The sequence below is a fragment of the Neofelis nebulosa genome, chromosome 9 (assembly GCF_028018385.1).
Source record: "Neofelis nebulosa isolate mNeoNeb1 chromosome 9, mNeoNeb1.pri, whole genome shotgun sequence".
NCBI classification, from domain to species: Eukaryota; Metazoa; Chordata; class Mammalia; order Carnivora; family Felidae; genus Neofelis; species Neofelis nebulosa.
The window spans coordinates 105,538,381-105,566,273 of record NC_080790.1 but is presented as its reverse complement, the minus strand read 5'-3'; the positions used below and the strand labels follow the sequence as shown (position 1 = coordinate 105,566,273).

Here is a 27,893-nt window from a genome sequence, read left to right as displayed (position 1 = left end):
AAAATAGTTCTGCATAGTCAATAAGCCTTCTTGGCAAACTCTGATAACAACTGCAAGAGACTAAAGATTTTCTGCCTGTAGCTCCTTGCTGGAGGAGGAAAAAATTATCTGTCATTCAGGATTCCTTTAGCTGGCCTAAGAATTAAATGGATTTGAGACCGATTAACAGGAGAAAATAAAATTTAATTATGTATGTATGGGGGATCCATGTAGACATGAGTTCCAAAGACAGTCAGTCAAAATGAGGTATATATGTCACCCTGAACTAAGGAGAAGGGCGTAGGGATCTGGGACTTAAAAGGAAAGGGAGAAATTTGCAGGAAGATTTAAAAAAAAAAAAAAAAAAGAGTAAATGTTTGCTGGGCCATACAGAAACAAATGGCATGGGGAGGAATTTTATCAGACTTCGCTAAATCCTTCTTGGTCTACCACCCCTAGTTCTTGTTATACTGTAGTTATCTATGGTGATAACTCCTTTCCAGGAGGAGGTCCTCTATCTAAATTCTTGTAGGCAGTTAGGGACAGAGTCAAATTTCTTCCTGAGTCTTTTGGGCCTTGATTGTTTTCAGCTGGAAATAATCTGTATGCCAAAGTAACACATCTTCAGGTAGCCTCCCCTTAGCCCTATATTCTAAATGCTTCTAAATGCAATGGAATACTACTACTCAACATCAAAAAGTAACAAACTGTTAATACATGCTACAACACAATCTCAAAATAATTATGCTAAGTGAAAGAAATGAGGAAAAAAATGACATACGGTATCATTCGTTTATATAAAATTCTAGGAATTGCAAACTGATTTATAGTAACAGAAAGCAAATTAGCAGTGTCTCAGCCCTGGAGTAAGGTGAGATTGAATGTGTGGGTAGGATTACAAAGAGCATGACCAAATTTTGCGGGGTGATGGATATATTTTCTTAATTGTGGTCATGGTTTCCTGGGTGTATACATATGTCAAAACTTTTCAAATTATATACTTCAAATATGTGGGGTTTATTATATGTCAGTTATACCTCAATAAAGCTCTTAAAAATAAAATAAAAATAAAAAATAAATATGAGGTTAAAAGCATACTAACCCAGAACAGCATCCCTCCACATTGTCATTCCAAAATCTTGGGTGATTTGTGTCTTTTTTTTTTTTTTAATTTTTTTTAACGTTTATTTTTGAGACAGAGAGAGATCAAGCATGAACGGGGGAGGGGAGGAGAGAGAGGGAGACACAAAATCGGAAGCAGGCTCCAGGCTCTGAGCCATCAGCCCAGAGCCCGACGCGGGGCTCGAACTCACAGACCGTGAGATCGTGACCTGAGTTGAAGTCGGACACTTAACCGACTGAGCCACCCAGGCACCCCTGATTTGTGTCTTAAGAATGCTTCAGGGGCGCCTGGGTGGCGCAGTCGGTTAAGCGTCCGACTTCAGCCAGGTCACGATCTCGCGGTCTGTGAGTTCGAGCCCCGCGTCAGGCTCTGGGCTGATGGCTCGGAGCCTGGAGCCTGTTTCCGTTTCTGTGTCTCCCTCTCTCTCTCTGCCCCTCCCCCATTCATGCTCTGTCTCTCTCTGTCCCGAAAATAAATAAAAAACGTTGAAAAAAAAATTTAAAAAAAAAAAAAAAGAATGCTTCATAGTTATCTGATATCTTCATAGGTATCTGTCTACATTGTAAAGTTGGCAAGTATACATTCATAATGCACCCTTTGTTGAAATAGCAAAATTCTGTTGATCCTGGTCTGAGTATGGCTTCCACCTTTCAGAAGATGACTGAGTTATGGAGAAAGAGTGTGGGCTATTGAGATCTTCTCCTGTTTCCACATACTACATGTGCTCATATAAACCCTTACATGTTCAAATCTGTTTCTTTCAGGTTTTGTGTCCAAACCTATCACTGACCCCCCAGCCCAAGCACCCAGCCACCTCCCCCCACCACCACTACCATGGCTGAAGACGCGGACATGCGCAATGAACTGGAGGAGATGCAGCGAAGGGCTGACCAGCTGGCTGATGAGGTGAGGGATGGGACACAGGAAAGGAACAAAAGATGGGGAACTGAGTAGTTTGACTTATTCAGGTTCAGGTGGAAAAGGTCTTCCAACATTTCAATTTAAAAAACAAAGTATGACTTTGATATTCAATATACCTGATACCTCTGCAGACAGGAATGGTTTGATAAACCTACGTACAAGTAATGACTTACCCTAAACTCCCAATTTCTAGAAATCTAGAGAAGTCAAGATCTTCTAAAAAAAACAATGTCTTCGGATATCTTATAGCCTACAGTGTGCTAGAGCTGGCCTAATTCTGAGAGGTGATTATTACATTTTCCAGAATTTTGCAAACTGGTACTAAAACTGAATTATATAAACTGACAATTAAATAGATTATATTAAAACCAAAATTAATAAATACTCAAAACTCATCACGTCCTAATTATTTTACTGTATTTTACTTCTATCTATGATTTCAAAGTTCTTGACTTGTGTTGTATCTATAGTGTAGGAATACCATGTAATGGTACGTTACTGTACATCTTCCCAAGTTCACCTTCAGTGACACCATGATATAGTTAAAAATCAGACAGATTAAGAGTATTTATATCCCAGGAATCTGCAGGCACTGCAAGTCAGGGCTGACTTACTGTTTTATTGTTTGTCTAGACTTACGAAAGTAGAGAAAATATATTAATAACCTTAAAAGTCTGCCTGTCTCTAGCCATTATTCTTCAATTAACACAAAAAAATGGAGGAAATCTTCCAGTATTCAAAAATTTTTGTTCTCGTCAGTAAAGAAGTCACCTGCATCATTGACAAACTAGTGAAGTTCCAACATGTCCTCATTGTTTCACTTTCCTTTTATTCATTAATGTAAATGAAAATATCAACCAACATTCCTATTAGAACTACACTTGTTCTTTGCACGCTTAGCATTGGACACAAGAGTTCTGCAAACCTTAACAGAAACTTTCTGGGAGAATCAATTGGCTATATGGAATGATTTGTAAACTTAATGCTCTCTATCCCTTATATCAGAAAAATAGTAAATTTAAATACATATATACATACATATTCATATATGTTTTCCAGAGAGCTGTTTGTTTAGCATTTACTAGCATACCATTGCTTACAGCCATTTATTTCAAAAAGCAGCCTCCTGACAGCTCTTCCAGGAGAGTTAACATTCTTCACATTTCTGCAGAATCTTGTCCAGAATAAGTTTGTCACTTAAAAGCAAAGCCTTGAGAAATCACCCTGGTTGCTGGAGTCTAGTTGTTAGTTTCAAAAGAACTGAGAAAAAAGCGACAACGCTGTGCCCGAGGGACCAGTGCTGACTTCAGATTTTCCGTCTCACTTTGTCTTATCTAAGGATGAAGATAATTATTATAGCTGTCTCCTATAGGCTAGTTATTTCAAACATGCTTGATATTTTTTCACCCTAGGGCGACAGCTTAATTTGTATTGATAAGAACTTCCAATTGTGTTTCTAGGAGCTTTATGAGAAACTTGATGTTAGATTCATCTCAATTCATGAAAAATTATGTTTGTGTTTAAAATTCAATATTCCTGGTCCAGGGAGGCCAAATTAGTCGTCTGAGTATTTGAGATAATTTTTCATGCATCCTGCACATGCAAAATTATCTTTTCCAGATTACTTTGTCTTTGATATCAAGATCAGCTTCATATGGTTTTGATTTTAGAAGATCAGCTTTAATGTAATTGCTTTAGGGAATCTTATTATGTAGAAAGACTGATAGGAAAGAGATTGAAAATGTGTTTCAGTTATAAACTTAAAAGAATATGTGATAGTAACTCTTTGTGTTTCTCAAGTAAAGAGAATAGTTCTGGTTTTCCAAGACCTCTGGATTCTGCACTGATAATATTTATGCATTTTTTTTAAATCTCAGTCACTGGAAAGCACCCGTCGTATGCTGCAACTGGTTGAAGAGGTAAGGAGTGGCCGTATTTCAAGATAATGAATTCCTTTTGCTGGCATATTCTTTTCCTAGACCCTACTGCCTTTTCCTAGGCCATGATCCCATTGATTCCAGAGCTAATGAAGTCTACCAGGAAGCCACGTTAATGAGGGAGATGTCAGGCAGCCATTAAACTATCCCCTCTCCCTCCCAGCCCTGGCTACCTTTATAGTCTGGGAAGTAGAGATGGATGGTATTTCCAAGTAAATGCTCCCAAGAAATCTTCATATAAGATTGAATCACTTTAAGCAAATATAAGGAATTATCTACATAAAAACTTCCCTTGTAATGACTTTGATGCCTCTAGGTCACATCTCATCTTGACATTCTGTTTTGACTTAACCACATATATATATGACTTTTAAAAATATATCCCAATAGATACAACATTTTCAGAAATTGTAATATTGAGAGTCAGGCACTAAAATTCATGAAATAATAGGAAAATTCTTTGATAAAAGGAATTTCAAGTCCACAACGCACATATAGAAGCTCTTTTATGTTCCTGACTCTGGATTAAACATCCATTTGCGAGGCATGGTTAATGAATCCCAAACTATTTTTAAATGGGTAAAATAGGACAGATAGTAATAATGGAATCAAAAGGGCACTTACAATAAACCTTGCTCTTTCCAATTTGGTAGAGCAGCAAACAGGAAGAATAAATGGATTAATTGAACTTGTCTATTGGGAGAGATGAAGTGGAAAAAGAATGGGATGGGCTATATTTATCTGAACTGAATAAAACAAGCCTAATAGTTTTTATTCAGTGAAATGCTGTTTTAGCTATGCTTTGAAACTGCTTATCAATTCATGTGTGGTTATCATTTTTCGAGATCTTCCGTGTTCTCAAGGAGAATGATTAAATGAGCCTATTTGCCTCATGCTACTGTAAATTGCTTATGCAATGACATGAAAGGAAAGAAAGATCAATTTTATAAGGCTAAAAGGAAGTTCAGCTGCCTCTCACACTACAGAAGCCAATGTCTTCCCTTATTTCTGCACTTTCAGCTTCTTACCCAGAAATGAAATACTGGCTACATGTGAATTGCCACAGGAGGAGTGGGGAGAAGGTAGTGCCGTGGGCGCCCCAGGACACTGAGGAAAGGGTGAGAGGTACACGTAATGAAATCGGTTATCACGAGAAATGAGAATTTGAGCCTGTAATGTAGCATAAATTGGCCCCTATAGGAAGGCAGACCAACAAAGGAGCCCTCGGCATCACATGAAGCAGCTTTCCATCTCTAAAGGAAGAGAAATACTGTCTTTGCTCTACCCTGGGAACACAACTCATGCAGAAATACTTGAGGACCAAGAAGGAGGCAGATATTCTAAATCTAAGAGTGCTGGTGAGGCTTTCTAGAGTTAGCTTATTGTCCCTCAACCCATCATGAGAAGAAATGAATCACATTTTTGTGACATTCCCATGTGAGTTCTCATGTTGAAATGAAGCGAACCCACATGTCAGCTGACATTATTATATGTCTTTATGACCTTCAACCATAGTCTCCAGGTTCGTTTTTCATTTTTGTTTACATGTATGCATGTGTCAAGTAAATTTCTAAAGTACCAGAACTGTTACCAATTTGCCCACGTATGCAAGTTGAAACACTGCTTAGAATGTGGGAAAATGGTGGAGCAAATGCATTAAAATGCATCACTTTGAACCGGCCCCTCACCCATTGGAGTCTTTGGGCCAACCAATATTTTTTTGCCTCTTAACTTGCAGTAGTGTCAGTCAGTCTTGAGAAAGAAGTGTCTGCTCTCATTTATTCTAACAGAGGGAGAGTCTCAAAAGCTCTACGGATTAAAGTAGGATACTTAAATCATACATTTTTGTTTCTCTTAAGGTATTTCTTGATCAAGCATGAAGTTGCATCTTATAGCACCAGGGGTGAAACAGACAGAAGCTAGTCCCACCTCTATAAATGAGAGGAGGCTATTAGACTTTCTATCCTCGGGAAATTATGAGCAAGGCATTATTAGAGTAGACTGATTGCTCTTACTTCCTCCTGGGTTATTTTATATTGATGGTCAAACACCCCTTATGTCTAGGGCAATGGCTATTCAGATGATAGTCTGCTTTTCAATCAAAAAAGAAATTTTCTTTAAAGAGAATCAGCATTAAATATTCATCAAGGGCAGAAATCATTTGGCAAATACGAGCACTGAAATACCAGGATCTTCCCCATGATCCCAAAGTGCATCAGTGCTATCTAATTTGAATTGAGCTGAATTCTTATTGAAATTTAGTCTCAAAGACAGCAAAGGTCACTAAATTTGTAAAGTCTCCCTAAGGCAGACAACCCCACTTTCAGTTCAGTATATGACTTTGTGCCATCCCTCATAGACTTTAGGGTGTAACAGAGTGGCAGGTGTAGAATCTTACTTTTTAATAGAAGCCATTATTGGCATTTCAAGGATAGTGTAAAGTTACACATAAGTCAATTGGGAAAGTTCAGAAAAGCTAGATACCATATACAGGTAAAAAGATTAGAAATCATATAACACTTGGTTCCCAGCCTAGAGTTGCAAACTGGCTCTTCTGATGGCTGTTCTTCAACAAACATGTATGGAATTCCTAACTTTGGAGGTTTGAGGGAAGATATAAATTTGTATCATGCAGGAAACCAGGTATGAAAATAACTCTCCAAATTCAAGGCCTTACCTGCCTTTGGAGCACATAAGAGGGAACAATTAATTCTGGTAATAAAGTCATGAATGTCTCTACAGTATTTGGTTCCCGGCGAAAAGGCTAACTCTGCTGACAATAAATGCTGGAAATGAAATCTACACATGAATGCCTTGAGCTATGAAAACTAGCCCCAGGAAAGCCCCACTGCTTTAGGGCAGGCCAATTCAGAAGCACCACACAGAGCTTTCCTGGAGTGATAGTTACTGAGGCTCTGTGTGGTGTTTTTTGCATGGATGTTTTAAGCATCTTTTCTTTTCATCCCAATTTATCTTTCAAGACACTCTGGTAATGAGAAGGGAATAAGCATTCTAAAGCTATGTCTTTGTTATGCCAGACTTTCTACTAAAACTGGAAAATTGAGGCAGGGCAGTTGTTTTCCTGTAGGTAGATATGGGGTCTTTTGGAATTCTAGCAGTTAAGATAGTGCCTAGACAGTCCTGGTTTTAGTTCAGATGTGTTGGGCTTTGGGGAAAGCATCTCAGAATGAGAAAAGAAAGACTTTAAAATGTTCTAGAAACATGGTCTTAGTTCATCTGTGAGAAAGGGAAAATAAAAATAGAGAAAGAAAAAGAAAGAAAAAAAATTCCTGACATCTCCAACTCCCTGGTTTTTAGGTAGACAATTTTCCCAGCACTTTCAAACAGAAACCAAGAATAGAGCTAAGACAAAAATGGAACCATCTTCTCTCATTCCGAGCTATTAAAACACAATACTCCCTAAGAATAAGAGAAAAGTAATATTCTGCCTTTCCTGAAATATTATCCCCATCCCTGCCCTTCTCCCTTGCATTTCTAGTATCCCCAAAGAATAATCCAGTTATTTTGATAAAAACTGTCAGGAATACAGTGGAGTCAAATGTAAGTTCTAAAATTTATTGAGAACCTACTATGTGCAGGGTACTATACCTAGAGCCATCATCATCAAACATATATAATCTAACTTAACCCTTGTAGGTAGCCACCTTTTACTACTATTCTGATCTCCATCTTACCAAGGAGGAAATTGAAGTACACAGTGGTTAAGTAACTTGCTTGAGATACCCTGCTACAAATGGTACACATGAAATTAAAACCCAGGTCTAGTGAATCCCAGATCCCAGACTGTGAATTCTTACACACAGCACTCCCCTTCCACCAGCAAACCCTACCATATTTACTTTTTCCTTTGAGAATTATGCAAAAAGCAAAAGGATCTGAAAAAACAAACACAGCAGCCCATTCTAAACTGATTGAGATTCTATACAAATTAAATCCTTTATCTTAATTGCTTTTTGTAAATACAGCCTCCCATAGAGTTGAACTTTTAGAAGCCTTTCCTTTCTGAGCTCATTTTAATCTTTATAAGTACTCTGGGCAGTAAGGGAGCTGTTTCTGTCCCTGTCTGACACCTAGGGAAGCTGAGACACAGAACAAGTGACTCTTACAATAGAACTACAAAGATAAGTCTAAAATTCGAAATTATCGACTCGCAGATCCGAACTCTGTCCACCTAACCAAACTGTGTCTAACTCTGTGAAGCAGTTGAGAAGCCATATGCTTGACCCTTACCTTAGTGCCTGGAACAGAGTGGAGGCTTAATAAATAATCAGTGAATGAATGAATGAATGAACAAATGAGTGAATGAACACCAACCCAGTAACCACCCAGTCTTCTTTGGCATCTTTACCCTTATCTTAAACATGGGGAAACATGCTAAAAATCAAGTGACTCTTCCACAATCTCATGACTAGTTGCTGATTGAACTAAGAGCGCAGCCCAGTGTTCCTGACTCCCTGATTAGGTACCCGCAGCTTCTATTTACCCAAATGGGAGCAAGCTCTTGCTCCTTCACATTAGTTCTGTGAATCATTCCAGCACTGAAACATTTAGCAGCAAATTGAACAAATGTGAAGTTATACTTGCAGGCTTCCATAGAAAGTACAACAGAGAGTGTGAACAGATGAGACCTGGACTGTCCAAACTGAAGTCACTAGCTGCTTCTCATCCTGTGTCCTCAGTAGAATGGAACAGGGATTTCATGCATGGCCTTGAGTTGTGTCCTATAAAGAGAAAATGCTCTCTGAGGTGATTCTGTCCTCACCAGTACTTACCTTGTCACATCCATATGCTTGAATAAGGCCATCTGCTTTTTACAATTTCTTCTCTTAAGCAAAGGCTAAAATTTGCAGGAAAAAGGGCACAGAAATTGTTAAAGTACCAGCTAGTGTAGACAAACGTGTTTTGGGGTCTGGAATCTTGCTGTTCAGCATGTGTCTGGGCACCAGCAGTATCATTAGATGGTAGAGCTCATTCAGAATGCAAACTCTCAGGCTCTACCCCAGTCCCACTGAATAAGGATCTACATTAAAAAAAGTTTTTCTTAACATTTATTTATTATTGAGAGACAGAGCATGAGCATGGGAGGGGCAGAGAGAGGAGGAGACACAGAATCTGAAGCAGGCTCCAGGCTCTGAGCTGTCAGCACAGAGCCCGACACAGGGCTTGAACTCACGAATGCAAGATCATGACCTGAGCCGAAGTTGGATGCTTAACTGACTGAGCCACCCAGGCACCCTAAGGATCTACATTTAAACAAGCTGTTTCCTATGCAGGGGATACATATGCGCTTGAAGGTTTGGGAGGTAGTGGTCGGGAAGCTTCTGATGGTAGTTGGTAATGATGATATTTTTCATTTGCCTAGATATCCTTTTATAGACACATTGGCTGAAGGTATTTATTTTATATACACTTTTGTCATGCTAACTGTAGGCCAATCACCAGTCTAGCATGTGGGATGTACTATTTCACTTAATTCCCATGACAACTCAATGAGGTATTAACTATTATTACTATATTACAAATGAGGAAAATGAGGCACAGAGTAATTAAGACATGTACCCAAGGTCCCACAGCCAGGAAATGAAATCACCAGGATCTCAGGGCAGAGTCTGGCTCCAGAATCTGTGCTGTTGAGGACTCCTGAAGTCATCCTAAGCTCTACAGACGACACCCTAACCTCACAACTAAAGCCTATCAAAACATGTTCAAGAGTAACTTGGCTTTTCCTGTCTAGGAGAGTTAACTACACATTCTCTGAAATGGTGAGTTTATAAAATTCACAAAAAAACATTTTCAGTGTTCTATTTTTTAGAAGTCCTATTGGAACTGAGCTGTTAAAATACTATTAAAAATAATAATAATAAAAATAATAAATTAGTAAATAAACTACCTCTGTTGACCTCCACTAACTTGTCTTTCTTTCTTAGTTCTTGGTTTAAAATAAATCCCTGGAAAATAAATGGGGCCATGAGAGATGTCTTACTTTTGAGCTTATTCTAGGGGCCACCATGAGCATTCCTCAAAAAACCAATTAAGCCCAACTATTAGCAATGCCACTTTATACTTATTAACAATCACCCTATGAAACAAAGGTCTTTCCTTAACTAGTTTGAATTCCCAGGAATGATGGTTTTTAAGGTTGAGCCATGCAAATATCTGTGTTCCTTTTCCCTACCCACCAACTCCTACTCCCATCCCCCAAATGGTTCAGGTATTCAATTTGTTTAGATCATAAAGAGTGAAGGGAGGGGTGCCTTTTACAGACTTCTGCACAAAATAACTGCAGTAAAGCTTGTGGCTGAATTATTTTCTCATTCTCTTACTGTGCAGAATTTTAGATTTCAGAATAAAGAGCCCCTATTTCTCATCCATCCATCCATCCATTTTCTAAATCTCACAGAACTTTCCCCTGTAGAGAGAAAATGGGAGAGTGAGTTCTGTTTGGGCCTGTATTTCTCAACCTTTGTGAAGCAATGATCTGTTTTGATCAACCTAAAAATTTTGCCCCAAAGTTTCTTACTTTCCAGTTGGTCATCTCTTCCCTATTCACTTGAGGGAAACTTCCTGATGTATCATGCCAGAGAAGATTTAGTCTAGATTTTGGAAGATTTGCTTTCCATGGATGGTGTTATAGAAACTATAAGGCACTTTTGTTTTCCAAGTATTTCACAGTATAATACTAAGTTGTGTATTCCAGTTCCATGCCAAGCCCCATCCCCAGCCCTACCTCCATGGAGACTGAGCTACATCCCCTCTTCTATCCTAAGAATCACTGAGAGAGCAAGTCCATAGGTGACCCCTTCCTCTGATCCCTCCCCAGCCCTTAATACTCTTGCCCTATTTCCTCCCTCTCTTTCCGTTGGTCCTTCTTCATTTTCCATTTCTTGGGCTAATTGTCCCCTTACTGATTTCTGTTTCTCTCTTTTCTCTCTCTAACTGCTTTTCAACTTTGCTACCATTGTTGGAATGTAGAGTAAAGATGCTGGTATCAGGACTTTGGTTATGTTGGATGAACAAGGAGGTAAGTTGAGATTTCTTCAGTAAGAACAATTCCTCATCTGAATAAAGTGCATTTTCAAAAAATTATTTTTGCATACACAGGTGGTTCTTTTGACATGTGTTACACGCATGTAGGAAGATGAGGTTTCTAGAGTTTTCATCGTCTTGCTTTTCTCCCTTTCTTTGTTGAAAACACTGGTAAATGTATGGGAATATTGAGGCCTTCATGACTGATTGAATGTTACTACTCTCCCTGTTATATATGTTGGAATAACAGAATTTTGAAGGCAAAACTCATGTGTTTGTATTTTCTTTTAATGGTAGTATTTTGGACAGTTTGAGAATTCTCTGATTCCCCCTTATGCCCAGTTTTCCCCATAAATTTAGTTTCTTGTAATAATCCCTAGATAGAATGAGAGAATAGTATATCACATTGTCCATTTCTTCTGACCATCCTAATTCAGTGTCTGGCAGTTTTGATTTCCACGTCATCATGAGGATTCCTTAAATAACTAGAAGCTGTCTTTAACAGGATAGAAGCTGAGGGAGGTTATTGGAAAATGGGAAATTGAACCACTTAAAATATTTAAATTGGTTTTTAAATTATTATGGAAATGCTAGAAGCAATGAAAATCAGAGTATCAAGGAAAATCATCTCTGTACTCTAAAGTGGAAGCTAGAAGGGTAATATTTTTTTTTCTCAATACATCTAGTCATATGGCAATTTTTATTTAATGCTAGTCACAAGTTAGTTACCTGATTCTATTCTGAATTCTTATCATAACAAACAAATTTTTGAGAACTTTTTTCTTGTTATTTATATTTTTGAAAACATTAGAAAATTCTTAGGAATCATGAGAAAAATTTTTTAATGTCAAAGATAAAAACGTAAAATGTATTCACAACATGGGACACCACAAGCCAATTTCTGAAATAAATGAACTTCAAAGGAGGGGGGATTGCCATACAGCCATACAGATAGCAGACTTAAGGCATTTCCGTAAAATACAGACAGACCTGCATATCATCAAAGAAAAGGGCAAAACCTACAAGTAAAATGGATTTAAGATATAAATAAACTGTCAATTTATAAATACACGTATGAAGCCATGCCTGAACCAACAACAATAATGAGATGCCACTCTTTAGAACAGACTGATACAAATTTTTAAAATTGATAATCACCAATGCTGTGAGTGTTTTGATAACACAGAGATTCTCAATGTACAGATAGGCACTGTAGACTGATAAAAATTTTTGAAGAGTAATGTCATGATCCTTTAAATTATGAGGTGCACGCATCTTTGACCAAAACATTCTACTTAAAGAATTATATGCTGTAGATATACATTGACAGCTATAAGAAGAGAAATATACATGCCTAACCTATAATAGTGTAAAACTGGAAACGGCCTAAATGTCTATCAGTGGGGAGAGCAACCAAATTAATTATGATCTGGCCATAAAGAAATATCCTGCAATCATTACACTAAGTGAGATAAATCTTTACCAACTTCTGAAGAGTTAGGGCTGGTACATGGAGGAACTAGTGGAAGGTATCATTTAGGATCCTCTGGGAAGCAAATGCTAAGAATCAGAAGTGTTTGAGATCTATTATGGACACTGTGATGAGTCAAGAGATGAGGAGCAGGAGTAGACAGGGACAGCCAGTCAGATTGACACAGGTCTGACACTTGTAAGAGGACTGGAGGGGAGGAGGTTTGGGGAGGAAGAGTCTCAGACTGCAATACTGCTCTGAGAAAGTGTCAGCCAAGCTGACGGGGAGCCCAGTAGCTAAGATAACCTAATGATAGCCCCATGATGGGCAGGAATACCTCATCTTTAGTGATTCCATTGTGCTCAGCTCTAGGCTAGAAGCGTCCCAGGGATGCTTGAAGCATGGTCTCCATGCAATTGCTTTGGCGGATCCCATAGGTGCATCAGCTAGAGATGTGAACTAACTACAAATTCCCTCTTGAAGAGAGTTCTGAGGGGCACATCTTCATGACTGTCATATAAAGGCTTTTGTTTCTATATTATGTATTTGTATTGAACTTTGTCAATAAATAGATGCCAACCAATTAAAAAAAAACAAAAGAAAAAGCTTTTAAAAGCAATTTAACATCAAGCCCAACACTTCCCTGCAATTTTTGAAATACGAATTATCAAAAGGTGTATGTAAGTAAGGGAGTCTAGTGAAGTAGTTGTATTTTGAAGGAATTACAGTAGCTGTGGCAATCTTCAGAACTCCCCAAAGGAAGTTGCTATAATTGTGAGACTTGCTGGCTTGGTCTGTGTAACAATGTGCCAGATTTTGAAACTCAGGACATAGCAAATCATTTTTTAAAAAAATTAAACAGCAGGTGCCCATGTAGAAGAGCAGTACCTCATTTCCAGAGCTAAATTGATACATATATACCCAAATAATTAGGAGTTCCATCTTATTAACTGTTTTTGTTAGTAATTTGTATGTGAAGGGAGTAAAAAAGGGAGCATGATAATTGGAAGGAAACTTTCAGAAAGGCTCAAGATGATGCTTTTTTCCCCCCAATATCATAATGCATTGACATGAAGACTTGGAAAATAATACATACAAATGTGGAATCAAGAGAAAGTGGGGCGCCTGGATGGCTTAGTAGGTAGAGCGTGAGACTCTTGATCTTGGGGTTGTGAGTTCAAGACCCACATTAGGCATAGAGCCTACTTAACATTAAAAAATTAAATAAATTTAAAAAGAGAGAAAGTGAATAACATGCTTACTTGAGTTGCAGATTTCATTGCACTTTGATGAAGAAAATCTAGAAATAAAATTTGCCAAAATCTCCACACAAAAATATATTATTCATAAGCACAAATGATTCCCAGGAACATCTATATATTATTCTCTGAGAAAGAAAGCAGAATAACAGATTTCCTCCCAAGATAGTTAATGTTCTCAGCTCAAACATTTCATTTGTGGCCACATCACAGTAAATGCTGAATTCTTTGGTTAAACATATTTTCTAGAATAGTTTTGGTTTTACCAGATGCATGGTAATTACATTGGTACTGAGAAAAAAAACATGCAACTGTAAAACCTCCAAAAGCAAGTGGCTTCTGCCTGGTCTTTAGTGGTACACACGTTCCATTTATACTATAAGGTGATTAGGACCTTTTAAAATGACAGATGAACATATCTTCATAACTATCTTCACTGCCATGGTAAATGCATTTTAATTCTGTGTATGCTGTGTTTAATTGTTTAGATCAGTAACTGCTTTAAAATGTCTCTCCAGTTATGCTCTACTAATTTTGTCTATGCCTCAACACCAAAAATGTTGATTGCTTCTACCCTGCAGCTGCACAGGAGTTTCAAGAAACAGACATCCTTCTAAAGAACCATTCCAGGTTGTCCAGCCAAAGGCTTGCACTCGGCAATTCTTTATGGGATTCTTGTTTTATACCCAGGTATCAGGAGACACCAAGGAGCACTGAGCATGACAGATGGCCCTGGAAATGCACTGATTCCTGGGACTTTTATTTCTCTAGAAAACTTGTCTCCAAGTGAAATCCCCATGAAACCAACCTCATCACTAATGTGGGCTGATTTAACCTTTCACCTCTGTATCTCTTATTCCTTTTGTTGGCCTTTGCTGGGTTATGTGTTTGTTTCAATGCTGAAGACTCCACTCTTGAGACAATCCCATGGGATCAATTTCAAACTAAACAGGGAAATCTTTGACCTCTGCCTGGCAGAGTAAAAGCAAAGTAGGCCTCTCCCAGAGTGACAGCCGACTTTCTTAAAAGGTTCATGGAGGTACAAAGTAGCATTTGAGAAAACATTCCTCTTGCTAAAGTCTACACACCAATATCTGTTATGAATGACTAAAGCTGCACTATGGTAGCCACTAGCCACACGTGACTATTTAAACTTATTTAATGAATTTCCATATGTTCATCAATGCTAAGGAAAATGAAAATCATGTAGGCAGCATCTGGTAACTGAATATACTCAGGAAGGCTTGCACACTGGGTCAATAGCATTGACATTTGCTATTCTTCTACTGTGTGTTTTTAAACCAGGTCGAGGATTCTAAGGGCCTCATGTTGCCTTACTTAAATAAGATTAGTAGGAAAGGTCTCTAAACTTAGATCCCTGAGCATCCTGCCATTGGTGGATCTATCACAAGTAACCAGTCATCCAAACATGGCGAAAGAAAGTACTATCTCTTACCCCAACATATAGCATCATCTACTGGAATACTTCTCCTAACCCAAAATGTTACTATCTTCCTAGTCTCCAGGAAGAGACAGAAAACAACCAAAAAGCAAGCTTAGGGAGATAAGGAACAATCAACAATGGAAAGTACATTGCATCAGTCAGTTGGATGCTACTGTCCACCCTGGAATGGAATGAGGATATTGATTACTTTCAAGGATTTGCTGAGAGATTCCTCACAGAAATCCATTGAAATTGTATGAAGTCCCAATATAAACATAACAGTACACTCTAAAAATGAAAAGTTAGAATACCTATGACAAAATGGTTCCACATGTTTTTAATTAAAGGTTTGACTCAATTCGGTAAAATGATCAATTCAACCAATATTGGTAGCTATAACATAGTTTTCTGAATCAACTTTTCCGTAAGAGCTTTGGCATCCCTCTCTTCGCTATGACCTTTGCCTAACAATCTGACAACCCATGATAGAACCCAGCTTTTAGGAATACCGATTGGGACCAGCCTGTTTGTTTTTATATTTTATTTTGAATTCCTGGTTCAGAAATACAACACTTGTGGACCAATTCACATTTTTATTTTATTGCCTTTTATTTTTATTACTGCCTAATCCCTGGGGCTATGGTGGGTGGGGCTCCTGAAATGTTGTATTTTTAGCCAAAATATTAACTCAAGAGAAACTCCTTGGGAAGGACAAATGCCGGAATATGTATGCCCATGCCATAATCTGCGTGTATTTCAGCTGGTATTAGTGGAATGCAACTTGCTTTCCCTCTGAGTCCAGATGTCTTTCAATCCCATCCTAACCCAGCACTCCAGAAAGCTATTATCAATTATTCCATTGGGATTTCTGTCTGTACTTAACATGGTTCTTCTTTTGACAATGTTGAGCTGTGCCTCTCTCTCCCAATCCCCTCATTCAGTAGTTATTATTTTTTTTAATCTGCAGACTAGTTTATTACATTCTTTAACGGGAACTAGAAAAAGTCTTTAGAAAGGTACAGAATCTTCTAGCATGTCAAGAGTTGTCATCAATTTTTTTTAAAGTCTTTTTAAAGATTTTCTTAAAGACATTACTATACCTATACATACTCAGCAAAAGTTCACCAGCACAACACTGTTATTTCTTCCAGCTATCCAACGCTGGAGAAACACCTAAATTGTGCCTTCATCCATCATTTGAGGTGCATAGCACAGGTAGCAGATTCCAAATAAGCTGGATTCTATCCTTTGTCCCACAAGAGAGAACACAATGGGCTCTTGATTTCCAAATGGGCAGTTTCCCCAGTTTGGGTGAGCAAGGAACTTAATCTTCATTTTTTGGAATGATAATCTTCACTCTACAATTTAATGTGAAATTGTTTTTAAATGATTATTTATGCCCTTAGACTGGAAATGTATTTATCAGTTTTATTTTAATCAAGCTTTTATTCCCAGGAGCATGTGTACATGGAAATGTAGATGAAAAGAGGGATGGAAGTGTAATTAGGTTTTGTAACTAGATAGGCATTGCATTGTTCTTTCCCTTTAACAGTCTTAAAAGCTGTTTTAAAAACCCCTTTACTGAACATGTAATTTACTCAATTTGGTGACAACTGTTGAAAAACTAATCAGATTAGTGAATGTAACCCTGGCAACCCAGAAGCACAAGCCGGTTTTATGGCTATCGATCTATGTCTCAGATACACTTGGGTCGGCTTTGCTGGGAGTGATGACTCTATGTTCCAGCCTGCCACCCCTCCTCCAGAGCCCCAAGCATTTGTTTTCCCTGATGTCTGCCTGGGTTTGGGATCTAACATGCCCCCCATTGTAGAGACTGGGAAATCAAGTGAAATGCCTTCCAGAATTTGCATAGCAAGTAAGTCAGGATGAGAGAGGAATTTAAATGTTCTGGTACTTGGCATATTATTACTCTGTTGATGTTGACTTTTTTTTTTTTTTAACAGTGTCTATGGATTAAGTATTCAAAACCCAAAACTGCCCATGGCCTACCTTTGGCTAGACAGCCACTACTAGGGGAAAAAAGATCCGATATCCATTGCTAATTATCGCTGTAATTATTTTCCCCAAAAAAGATTGATTCTGTTTTCTACCTGTACCTGATCGAGGATGCTTAAAGCCAAAAGATAGAGATAGTTAAAATTGAAGCAGATACCTTCTCTAGTGGCATGAAATCTGAATGCCTAAAACATAAACTAACACCCTGTTTTTCTTTCTCTCGGGTTTCACTGGTGCCTGAGTAAGTGAATATGTTGTACTGTTTTCCTGGACACTCAGAATCAAACAGGCCTACCTACCCCATCCCATCGTGTCTGAATTACAAACTATTTTGAACATCATTTCTGTTCGTTTCCTTCCACCTATGCCTGTGTAGGGCAGCAGCACCAGTCTACAGCAATGCATCCTCTTGGACCATGCATTGTAATATCTTTCTCTTTCAAATTCCGTTCCACATAGTCATTTCTCATATTCTGTTGGAAACCCCCAAAAAATTCATTCCACACTGTCATCCCTTTGTCCTAACCAGAACAACTCGATCGTGTCGAAGAAGGCATGAACCATATCAACCAAGACATGAAGGAGGCCGAGAAAAATTTAAAAGATTTAGGGAAATGCTGTGGCCTTTTCATATGTCCTTGTAACAAGTAGGTACTGGGTACCAGCTCTAATCTGTGGCGTCCAGTTTTCTTTCTTTCTTTCTTTTTATTTTTTTCTTTTTTAATGTCAAAGTGAATGTCTGAAGTTTTGTCTTTTTTTTCTTTGTCCTTTTCCATCTGCTTCATTCTGTGGGGATAAAATACTTGTGTTTAATCAGAACAACTGGAACGCATTGAGGAAGGGATGGACCAAATCAATAAGGACATGAAAGAAGCAGAAAAGAATTTGACGGACCTAGGAAAATTCTGCGGGCTTTGTGTGTGTCCCTGTAACAAGTAGGTGCTGCCTGCCTGCCTGAAGCTTTGGTTTCCCAAGGCCCATCTCCAAGCCTTGACAAGCTCATTCCTGCCAAGCACAGAGGCAGGATGAGCATGTGGCATGCAGAACAGATCAATACCGTCTCCAATGTATTCATCTCATAGCATAGATGATATTAGTAGGAGTTACTGTTGATGCATTAAAAATCAGGCATACTACAGTGAAAGCTTCACTGTCAGCAACTTTTATTGATGAACGTTTCAACATTTTCCAGAAAGTGTACCTTGAGCCAGAGACCAGCCTCAAGAAAGAGGCGCCCAGGGAATTTTCTTTTCCCCCAACCCCAAAAGCCAAAATTGCAGAGTTAGAAAAGACTGGGGGGTGAGTTTGGAAGTCGAGAAACACATATGTCATGGTTTGATTTTTTGGAAGAAAAAGAGGCCAGTAATTTGGCCTAAGCAAGCATCCGTAAGATAGAGAGTATGAAAGAGATTCCCCCACCAGTTACCAAATCTGTCCAGCGATTAGACTATAGATGCCATAGCTGCACCCACTGCAGAGGCCATGAGACCTTCAGCAAGAAGTGCTCAAGCTTTACTCAAATTGGACCCATCCCTCCGAAATTCTTCCTCTTGGAAGATCTACCTGTACACTGCCTAAAATGTTGAAATGTGTAGATTTTGCATGCACGACGTCACAAAACATTCAACTGTCCTCCAGGTTCTGCAACGCTTTTTTGGAATGTAGCAGAAATGTGACATGTGGTTATAAAGGTTTGCAACAGAAGGAACCTGAAAATGAGGGTTCTGGAAGATAGTCTCATTTGACTAGCGGTGAAAAAAAAAAATGCATGAGTGGATTGTCCAACATGCATTTGGAAAATTAAACCCGTACCCAATCTCCCTCACTCCTCCCACCTCCCTTTGAACAGAAGCCTTTTTCCTAAAAGCTCTCCTGATCCTAGCTTTTAGAACAGCAATTGATGTTATTTCTAGCTGATTATATGACCATTCACATCCTTTAAACTTTGAGGCTGATTTTAAAATATCCCACTTCCTATTTAGGAGGGGGAGGGGCTCAATTTACAAATAAATTTAAAACTGTTTTAAATGAATGATCTACGGTAAAGCCTGATTAACTGGAATCTAGCTAACTGGAACCTTCAAATGTATTGATACTTTTTCTTCCATCCACTTTTAGTAAAAAGAGACAATTGAGCAAAGTGGGGTGGAAATCACATCAGAGACTTAAAATGGTTTTCCTTGAAGGGCAACCTGGGAAGTTTGCATTCTGCCACTCAGTCTACATCCTGTAACTTCCATACCTAAGGGAACCAAACAATTAGAGTTGATCTTCAGAAGAAAGGCCATCAGGCACATCAGGAGAAACTATAACCAAGGAAAAAGTCAGTCATGTTCACTACCCTAAAACTCTAAAGCAGGAAAGTGGCTTGAGAATCTAACAGATATTCAACGATCACCCCTGAAACAAAATTTTCCTCCATGGCCCACTGTTAATTAAGAAAGGCATTTAATTCACCAAGATGACTCATTGCTATGCATTCCAGTTAGTCAAGATTTACCTGTATATCCTTTTCAGTGGCCACTTGTCCCCCCAGGTGAGATTTCCACCTGTTTTGCGGTGAATTCCAACAGATACAATTTCCCCATTCTTCAACTGTGTGGAGAAAGTGTGGAGGCAGGCCCAACCCCGGTATGGATTCTAATGTTCAGATGAAACGATGGCCCCTACGAATTCCACATAGTAGTTGGCACTAATTCCTTATTGCACAAGAGACCCTAACTGAGCTTCAAAGCTTGACTGAAGTGTTCCCTATTGTGTGTAAATAATGCTTTAAAAACCATGTGTCACAATGCAGTGGCTGGTGGTGCCCTGGACTCTCTGAGGGCTTCGCCCTGTCTCAGCATGTTTCGAAGGACTCTGGTAGATGTACGGCAGTTATGTGAGTCTATGTGCAGCATTGTGGGTGCAGTGATTCGCCTTCTTTCAGAAACGCAAACTTTCCCACCCCCTTGACTTGGCCAAAGATGGTATACCAGATATTTTACATAGCAGAAAACATCACAAGGTCCATATAACTTCTTTTAATGGGAGGAGGGAGGGGGTGGGGAGTTGGAAAAAAACAAAGCCAGACTCTGAGCTCTATTAAATTAGTTTTTGGATGCTGTCCCACTGAGTGGGCCCATGGCTCTTTAGCACAGTAAATTCTGACAGCTCAGGGCTGTGGCGTTATACACTAGATTGTGGGAATTGCTGAAATTCCATTTGTACAATTTTCCAATTTATCTCCAGTGTTGCTTGGTTCTCAATCTGCAAATATTAGTATTAGAGCCAGTTTTAATAGATGGCTGTGATTCTCTAGTGCATGAAAAAAAAGGGGGGGAGGGCTAAATTCTGTTGTCTTATAATGGAAAATGTGAACATGGGACCAAAGGAAGCTCTCTTGTTTTTTGGATGGAAAAGCATATGGTTTCTACTATGCAAAGAACCTAAAAACATCTTTGATTGCCTTAATCCAACACACCCACCAAAATATGCTGCACATGTTTCTATTGGGCACAACAGGTATGCCTGGATTTTAAGTTTATCTCCAAGGCAGCTCAGTGAAATATGGCCCATGGAGACCACACCAGTTCCAGACCACTCTCCCCTGTCACGCCCCAGGATAGCCTGAAGTAGGAGTTTGTAATCACTCCCCCCCTGCCCACCCCCCAGCCTGACAAAGAAGCTACTGAACCTGCGTTTCAAATCCTCATGAAGGCTATTACTGTCCTGCTAGTGCCTTTTTCGAGAATGGTCAACTCCTGGAGTAGTTTGGCTTAAATGAGAATGCTTCACTTTCTACTCATGCCTGTAGCTGGTGCATGAAGAAGATATAGAGGGATTTCCTTTTCTGGTGCTAGATGGCTTGGTCTCTCTTCTATTTTCCTGCATTCATTTCACTATGCCTCTTTTACTTTTTGTCTCTGTGGACAAAGGTTTGTACATCAACTAGATGTATAGTGACTGTTTGGAAGTACCGATATATTATCTAATTCAAATCACACTAGAGGCAACTCAAAGACCACCACCCTTGGCCAACCACCAGTCCATTATGTCCTTCATGCAGAGTTGGAACAGCTAGTTCTGTACATGCATTGGGGGGGAAATTAAAACAGGGAATCTGCATGATGGTGTGTAAAAACTCAGTCAAGTGTGTTTTTCTTGATGACAGTGTGTTGCTGTGGTGTGATGTACACACTCTACTTGGCAGTCTTGTTATGTGTCTGTCTGCCAGTATGTTTTTCTGTGTGTTTTGTGTCTCAAAATATAACCATGCCACTGAAATAGAACTGAATGTCCTCCAGCTACCTTAATCTTTGTCTTAAATCCAACGAAACTGCAAAAAGAAACCAAAACAAGAACAACCTTTGGGGCAAAGGTTGCAGTCTAGACAATTGCAATTGGCTCAATTGGAAATGAAATGCTGAGTAGCTGAGGCATGGTGGTGGCCAACTGTTTCGGTCCAGATTATGATATATCGGTATTCTCTAATGCCTCAAATTAAAACCCATTTGCTTGGTTCAGTTCTTCGCTTGAAGAGGTAACCATTGTTGTGAGCTTGATGCTCCACCCCCTTGCCTTGTCACTCACCCTCTCTTTTGCATAGGCTTAAATCAAGTGATGCTTACAAAAAAGCCTGGGGTAATAATCAGGACGGAGTGGTGGCCAGCCAGCCTGCTCGTGTGGTGGATGAACGGGAGCAGATGGCCATCAGTGGTGGCTTCATTCGGAGGTGAGCCGTGTGCAGCCAGTCCTATAGCAGTTATCTATTATTGAGTAAAAAATCACCCCAAGCTGAGTGGTTCTTAAAGCAACAACCATTTTACTGGTTACTTATAAATATGTATGTTGGCTGGACAGTTCTTCCAAGAGCCCCTCTTGGGCTCCCTCATTACGTGCAGACTGGTGCGGGATCACCCAAGATGGTCTCACTCAGTTGTCTGTTGGTTGGCTGGGCAGGGCACCTCCATTCTCTTCCGTGTAGTCCCTCCAGCAGAAAAGCCCTGGTTTCTGATGTCGTGGTGGCAGCATTCCAAGCATTGTGCTCCAACGCACAAGCACTTACCACAAACCTTGTCAGCTTTGCCAGTTTCATCAGACAAAGCAGGTCATGTGACCACATCCAGTATCAGTGCAGCAGAAAACGGGCATCTATCTCATTCCACAAACTTAATTGAACAGAACTTACTAAAGAGATTGTTTATAGAGGCATGGGCAGGGCTAATAACAAGCAATAGTAAATCACTTGTGGACTAGCAGCAGCGGGAAGAGTCCTAAAGGGACAGGAGCTATTGTTAGAACCTGACAATAGTTACCACTGTGGGTGAGAGACTGTAGAGAAATGCAGCTGTTGCACAACCAGCAGGAAACGAGAAAGGGAAATAAGTGCCCTCACTCCTGTCTCCTCTTGCCCTCCAGTATCTCACTGGTCACCACCAAAGTCTAGCTGGAGGGTAAGAGAAGCTGGGTGATGTAGTTGTAGAGAGGCCAGCATCTCTGGGGAGAGAGCAAAACCAGTCAAACAATGGATCTGGGGGTACAAATAGAGAATAACAAGCATACCTGACTTCTTATTTCCTTTGAGACCTGGAAACAAAAGCCAACTTAAATACCCATTTAAAAATCTCAAATTACACAGATCTGCCTATCCAGAATTCAGCTCTCAGGAGACTAGGAAACAAAATAATAATGACAAATATTCCTGTTGTGAAAAAGAAAAGGGGGAAAAAAAACGATTCCTTTTTACAGGCTACTATGGAGCTCAGCAGTGACTAGGGTACCATTGACTAGAGTGGTGTACAGATAGTTACACATCTATCTGTTCCTGGACCATTGTAGCTGATATTACCAACCAATAATCCAGATTCAAGTGACAGCTTACTGTCACTTAGGTATAAGGTCTATAAAGCCTCATAGTTGACAATTCTATTCTTGCTTCTATTTGCTCCCAGAGAAACTAGACCAAGCGTTCTCAATCCTGGGTGCACATTAGAGTACCTGAGGCTATTTTTTTTAAAACATCGGGACTTGAGCCAAACCTACACCAACTAAATCAGAATCTCTAGCAGTGAGACCCAGGCATCTGTGGTTTTTAAAGCTCAGGTGATTTGTTGAGAATCACAGAACTAGAAGTATGCCTTAGCTGTTGATAATCATTAAAATAAACTTTTATGTTAAAAAGTTAGGAAGTTCTCCTTTAATTTCCCCTGGTCTAGTCTGCTTTAAAAATGTTAATGAAACAGTCAACTCTGGAGGTTAGCATGGGGAATGGGTTTTTTACCCCTCTGGACATTTTTAGGCTATCACCATCTGCAGTGGTAAAATGTTAATTAGCCAGTACATTCTAGAATGAGTACTTACCACTTGCAATAAAGAGCTACTACCTTTGTAACTTTCAAGCTGAGCTATGAAAAAATGGCAAGATGGTAAGGCACTTTGAGAGCCAACTCCTTCCTCCCCAAAATGGGACAATAATCTTTTATCGCAATTTCTTCCCTTGAAATCACCCATTTGCAATGCCACCAAAACCCCCATTGCATTGAAATCTGAGCAAATAGAAATCATCTTGAACAAGTAGCTCCCTTTGGAGTTCTTGGGAGCAAGCTGGATTAAGGGGCAGACTGTAATTATCATTACCCTTCCCATGGATGTTTGTCCCAAATGGGGAAGAACATGAGCAGAGAAATTCTCTGACTTAACACAATAACCCTTTCTTTCACTCTAAATTTAACTCTTGGAGACATTGGTTGACATCTCAGAAGGAAAATACAGTTTCTAACTAGTTCCATCTTCATTCTCCGACTTATAATGCTCCCAACTAAAATGACTTTATTCCTAAAAAATGAAAATTGAGATAAACATATGAAGAGAGGAAGCGATGCGCTGGTGGAAATGAGAGAAGTAGATAATCTATTTAATATGCCTTCTTTATAAACTCAAGAGTTCAAAAATAAAATTTAAAGATTATTTTCTATTGTAGGGGCACCTGGCTGACTCAGTCAGTGGAGCATGTGACTCTTGATCTTGGGGTTGTGGGTTCGAGCCCCACGTTGGGTGTAGAGATTACTTAAATATTAAAAAAAATTATTTTCTAATGTATAAACGCTAAAATGTTCTTATATTGAACAGAGTGAAGGTAGATAGTATTGATACCTAGGCATCTACAGATTTTCCCTAAGCTTTGAGTCCTTAGTATTTGAGATTTTTCTCACATTCTACCTTCTAAAAATTGCCATTTTGACTCCCAGGGTAACAAATGATGCCCGAGAAAATGAAATGGATGAAAATCTGGAGCAGGTGAGCGGTATCATTGGGAACCTCCGTCACATGGCCCTGGATATGGGCAATGAGATTGATACACAGAATCGCCAGATCGACAGGATCATGGAGAAGGTAAGCTTGTGGCAGTTAACAAGTTTCCACTGTTCATTACTTCTTCTGAAATAACCACTGAGGAAGGATGAAGGACATAATAAGACCCTCAAGCTGTGATACTGGGTTCAGGCACACCAATAGGTGGAAGTTTCCCCTTATTTTCCAAGACACAAATTCACCAACATATAAGTAAACAAGAGGGTAGAATCTAGCAGATATTCCTATTTCAAGCATTGTGCTAGGCACCAAAGGACATAAATATGAGAAGGACATCATCCCCACTAGTAAGAAACTCACAGCCTATGGGAAGCATTGAGCCTCCAGATGAATTTATATAATTTGCCAAGAGAGCCACACATAAAATTCAAAGTAGGGTTAGATGAGGGAAGATTTCAAGAGTTAAGTTATAGGACAGTCTCCCAAATGAAAGTCAAATTGAGTCTTGAAGGTTGGTTAGGAGCTTGTCAAGAGATGATGTAGGAATATAATCAGGAAATATGGGAAAGAGTACTTACTTTAGTTTAACCAGAAAATGAATATGAGCCTTGATTTTATAAATGCCAAAGCTTTCATGATAGTTCAAAAAGGCCCACATTCCTTTTCTAGTTCAGCAGTTCACATGTCCAGATCTCAAAATAGAGAGCATAATCTGGTGAAGTTGAATTCACACAAGGACACCAGATGTGGCTCTAAGACTGAACCCCCTGGTGTCAACAAGAGGCATAAGGAAAGTGGAGAGAATAGAAGGGGAAGGAATGGGTTTGGGGGATTGAGATTGGAAAAGAACAGAAAGAAACACTGGGTGGCTTTTATAAAAAGATTTGGGGCACCAAAAGCTGATATCCCACACTATACAAATCTGACATACTTTCTATGATCTTGTATTCTGCCCCCTCCCCAATCAGCAGAGTCCTGAATATTGCTTATAATCTCCTAAAATGTCAAAATGACAACAGGAAGAAATAGATACATTATAAGTTTAGTGGCCATCCTGCATCCATAATCAATTCTAGTTGGCTAATCTTATATTGTATGAGTTTATTCACTGGAGGATGTTGAAGTTCTGAGCCTGAAGCCCTGAGTTTCTTCTAAATAATTCATTCCACTTTGGTGAGCAGAGAAGGATGCTTTGAATCAGAAGGCTAAATACTGAGTTTCTTGGAACCCAAGACTTGAAAAAGGAAGTAGACATAAAGGGAATACTTTGCCTTATTGTGCTCTATGTGCCCCATATTAAAAATATCTGATTGCATAATATTTTGCCCGATCAATATTGAGCTATATAAATGTCAGTGCTGGTTAGCAAAAAGCTTGTGCTTTACTGACTTTTACAAGTCATGACATACTTATCCTTGCTAAGAGCCTTTGATATGCTAAAGCTTTTAAAGCTGTGCAAATCAATAGATTTTACAACAATATTGAGAGTTTCAAAAAGCACTGGAGCCAACACAGACTGACCTGCCCATGATGGCCCAGAAAAATGAACTAAGAAATAATTGCTGAACCACCTTCCATCAGGAAATGATTTGAAAAAACAAGAAGTACTCATTTTCTGTCAATGGACCCAATTTACTCACGGATGTAGAGAGATAATGTACCTCTAACTCAATTAGAGTTCCAGAAGGAGAACTTTTACTAAGAGAGAGGGGTCAAACCTTTATTGATGGAGTTGGACTTTAAGCACAAAAAGTGTTCCCGGAAAGGCAAGTGGCATCTTAATTTTGCCACTTTGCATTTCTAGTTCTCTTCTCTAGGGAAAACCTTTCATTTGGGGCCCAATTTACTACAAGGGCAAAGACATATGCAGCCATGAGGTATAATTGGAAGGCAGGCAAGTGGATGGGAAATAGCCGTTATGGTTTGTATTATCCTTTTAGGTGTGGAATTGCTTAAGAAGTGAGAGAGGGGTCTAGTTGCCTTCGAATAACCAGCCTGGGTCTTACTCCCCAAATCATAATCTAAACATGATTAGATAGAGGCCATTTCAACCCAGCGTTGCCCCAAATGATACATGTTATATGAGCTGCACAATTATTAATAGACTTCTACCTTCTCATGTAAATTCTCACTTCTGATAACAGGTAACAGTTTAGAAGGTCTCCTGCATATTTAAGAGTAAATTAAAATCACACTGTAAGAGTGAAGAGAATCCTCTGATGTTTCTCCCATATTCTCTCATGACCCCAACAACAACCTTCACCCTACCCCATCAATCATGATCCTTTCTCATCACTTGGATTGATAGTGAAGTTTGGGAAGTCCAAAACAATGTAATTTTTTTATGTTTATTTATGTTTGAGGGAGAGCAAGCGAGCATGAGTGGGGGAGGGGCAGAGAGAGAAGGAGTCAGATGAGGCAAAGTGGGCTCTGTACTAACAGCAGAGAACCCAATGTGGGGCTCGAACTCACAAACTGTGAGATCATGACCTGAGCTGAAGTGGAACACTTAACCACCCAGGTGCACCCAAAGCAATGTAATTTTAATACCTCCCCATGGACTGTCAAGAAATTACTTTGTCTATTTAAAAACCTTGCTTTCTGCTTTGAGTTATTTATATATATACAATCTTCTAAGGTTAAAGTGGTACAGTTCTTTCGGAAAACTACTAAAATGAGGCAAGTTTATATTAGTTGTTTTATGTTGCTCAGGAAATAGTGGTATTCAAACTTTGAATTTTTTTTTAATGTTATTTATTTTTGAGAGAGAGAGAGAGAGAGAAAGAAAGAGAGAAAGCATGAGTGAGGGAGGGACAGAGAGAGAGACAGAGAAGCAGGCTCCAGGTTCTGAGTTGTCACCAAAGAATCTGACGCGGGGCTTAAACCCACAAACTGTGAGATCATGACCTGAACCGAAGTCAGACACTTAACCAACTGAGCCACCCAGGTGCCCCGGTATTCAAACTTTGATTTAAAGTTGTCAGTGTTGGTGGTAGGGGCAACTGGGTGGCTGGGTTGGTTGAGTGACTCTTGATTTCAGCTCAGGTCATGATCCCAGGGTCATGGGATCAGGCCCCACATGGGGCTCTGTGCTGAGTGTGGAGCCTGCTTGGGATTTTCTCTCTGTCTCTGTCTCCCTCTGCCACTCTTTTCTGCTTGTGCATTCTCTCTCTTTCTCGCTAAAAAAAAAAAAATTAAAAAAAAACCAACAAGAAAGAAAAAAAGGAAGAAAGTATCTAAAGTTGTCAGCAGTAGATGCCACACACACAGTGAAATACAGTGAAGCTGAAGCTTTTAGCATTCCTTGAATTCTCCTATCAATGAGGAAACACAGCATTTGAAAACTAAGACCTCAGGTTCCAACAGCACTCACCAGCTTTGTGACCTGATTTTTTCATCTGGA

The 27,893-nt window shown here is 39.3% G+C and overlaps 1 protein-coding gene and 1 long non-coding RNA gene across 6 annotated transcripts in view; one reads left to right on the top strand and one right to left on the bottom strand.

The window, feature by feature from the left end:
• Positions 1–19,910, bottom strand: part of LOC131485419 (uncharacterized) — a 45,700-nt gene extending 25,790 nt beyond the window's left edge. For both annotated transcript variants that reach the window (XR_009248835.1, XR_009248834.1), the window contains exons 1-2: positions 19,698–19,910; positions 8,610–8,702 (exon numbers count right to left, since the gene is read on the bottom strand). This is a non-coding gene — a long non-coding RNA (uncharacterized LOC131485419). The remainder of the gene's footprint in view (positions 1–8,609; positions 8,703–19,697) is intronic.
• The window catches only part of SNAP25 (synaptosome associated protein 25), an 85,500-nt gene that overhangs the window by 53,617 nt on the left and 3,990 nt on the right, over positions 1–27,893 (top strand). For 3 of the 4 annotated variants that reach the window (XM_058684887.1, XM_058684888.1, XM_058684889.1), the window contains 6 exons: positions 1,867–2,008; positions 3,901–3,942; positions 10,954–11,002; positions 18,015–18,132; positions 21,786–21,911; positions 24,427–24,571. In XM_058684887.1, the coding sequence (XP_058540870.1) occupies positions 1,937–2,008; positions 3,901–3,942; positions 10,954–11,002; positions 18,015–18,132; positions 21,786–21,911; positions 24,427–24,571 (552 nt within the window). In that variant the 5' untranslated portion in view covers positions 1,867–1,936. Of the gene's footprint in view, positions 1–1,866; positions 2,009–3,900; positions 3,943–10,953; positions 11,003–17,726; positions 17,845–18,014; positions 18,133–21,785; positions 21,912–24,426; positions 24,572–27,893 lie in introns of all 4 variants that reach the window. The other variant, XM_058684890.1, reaches the window with a different exon arrangement.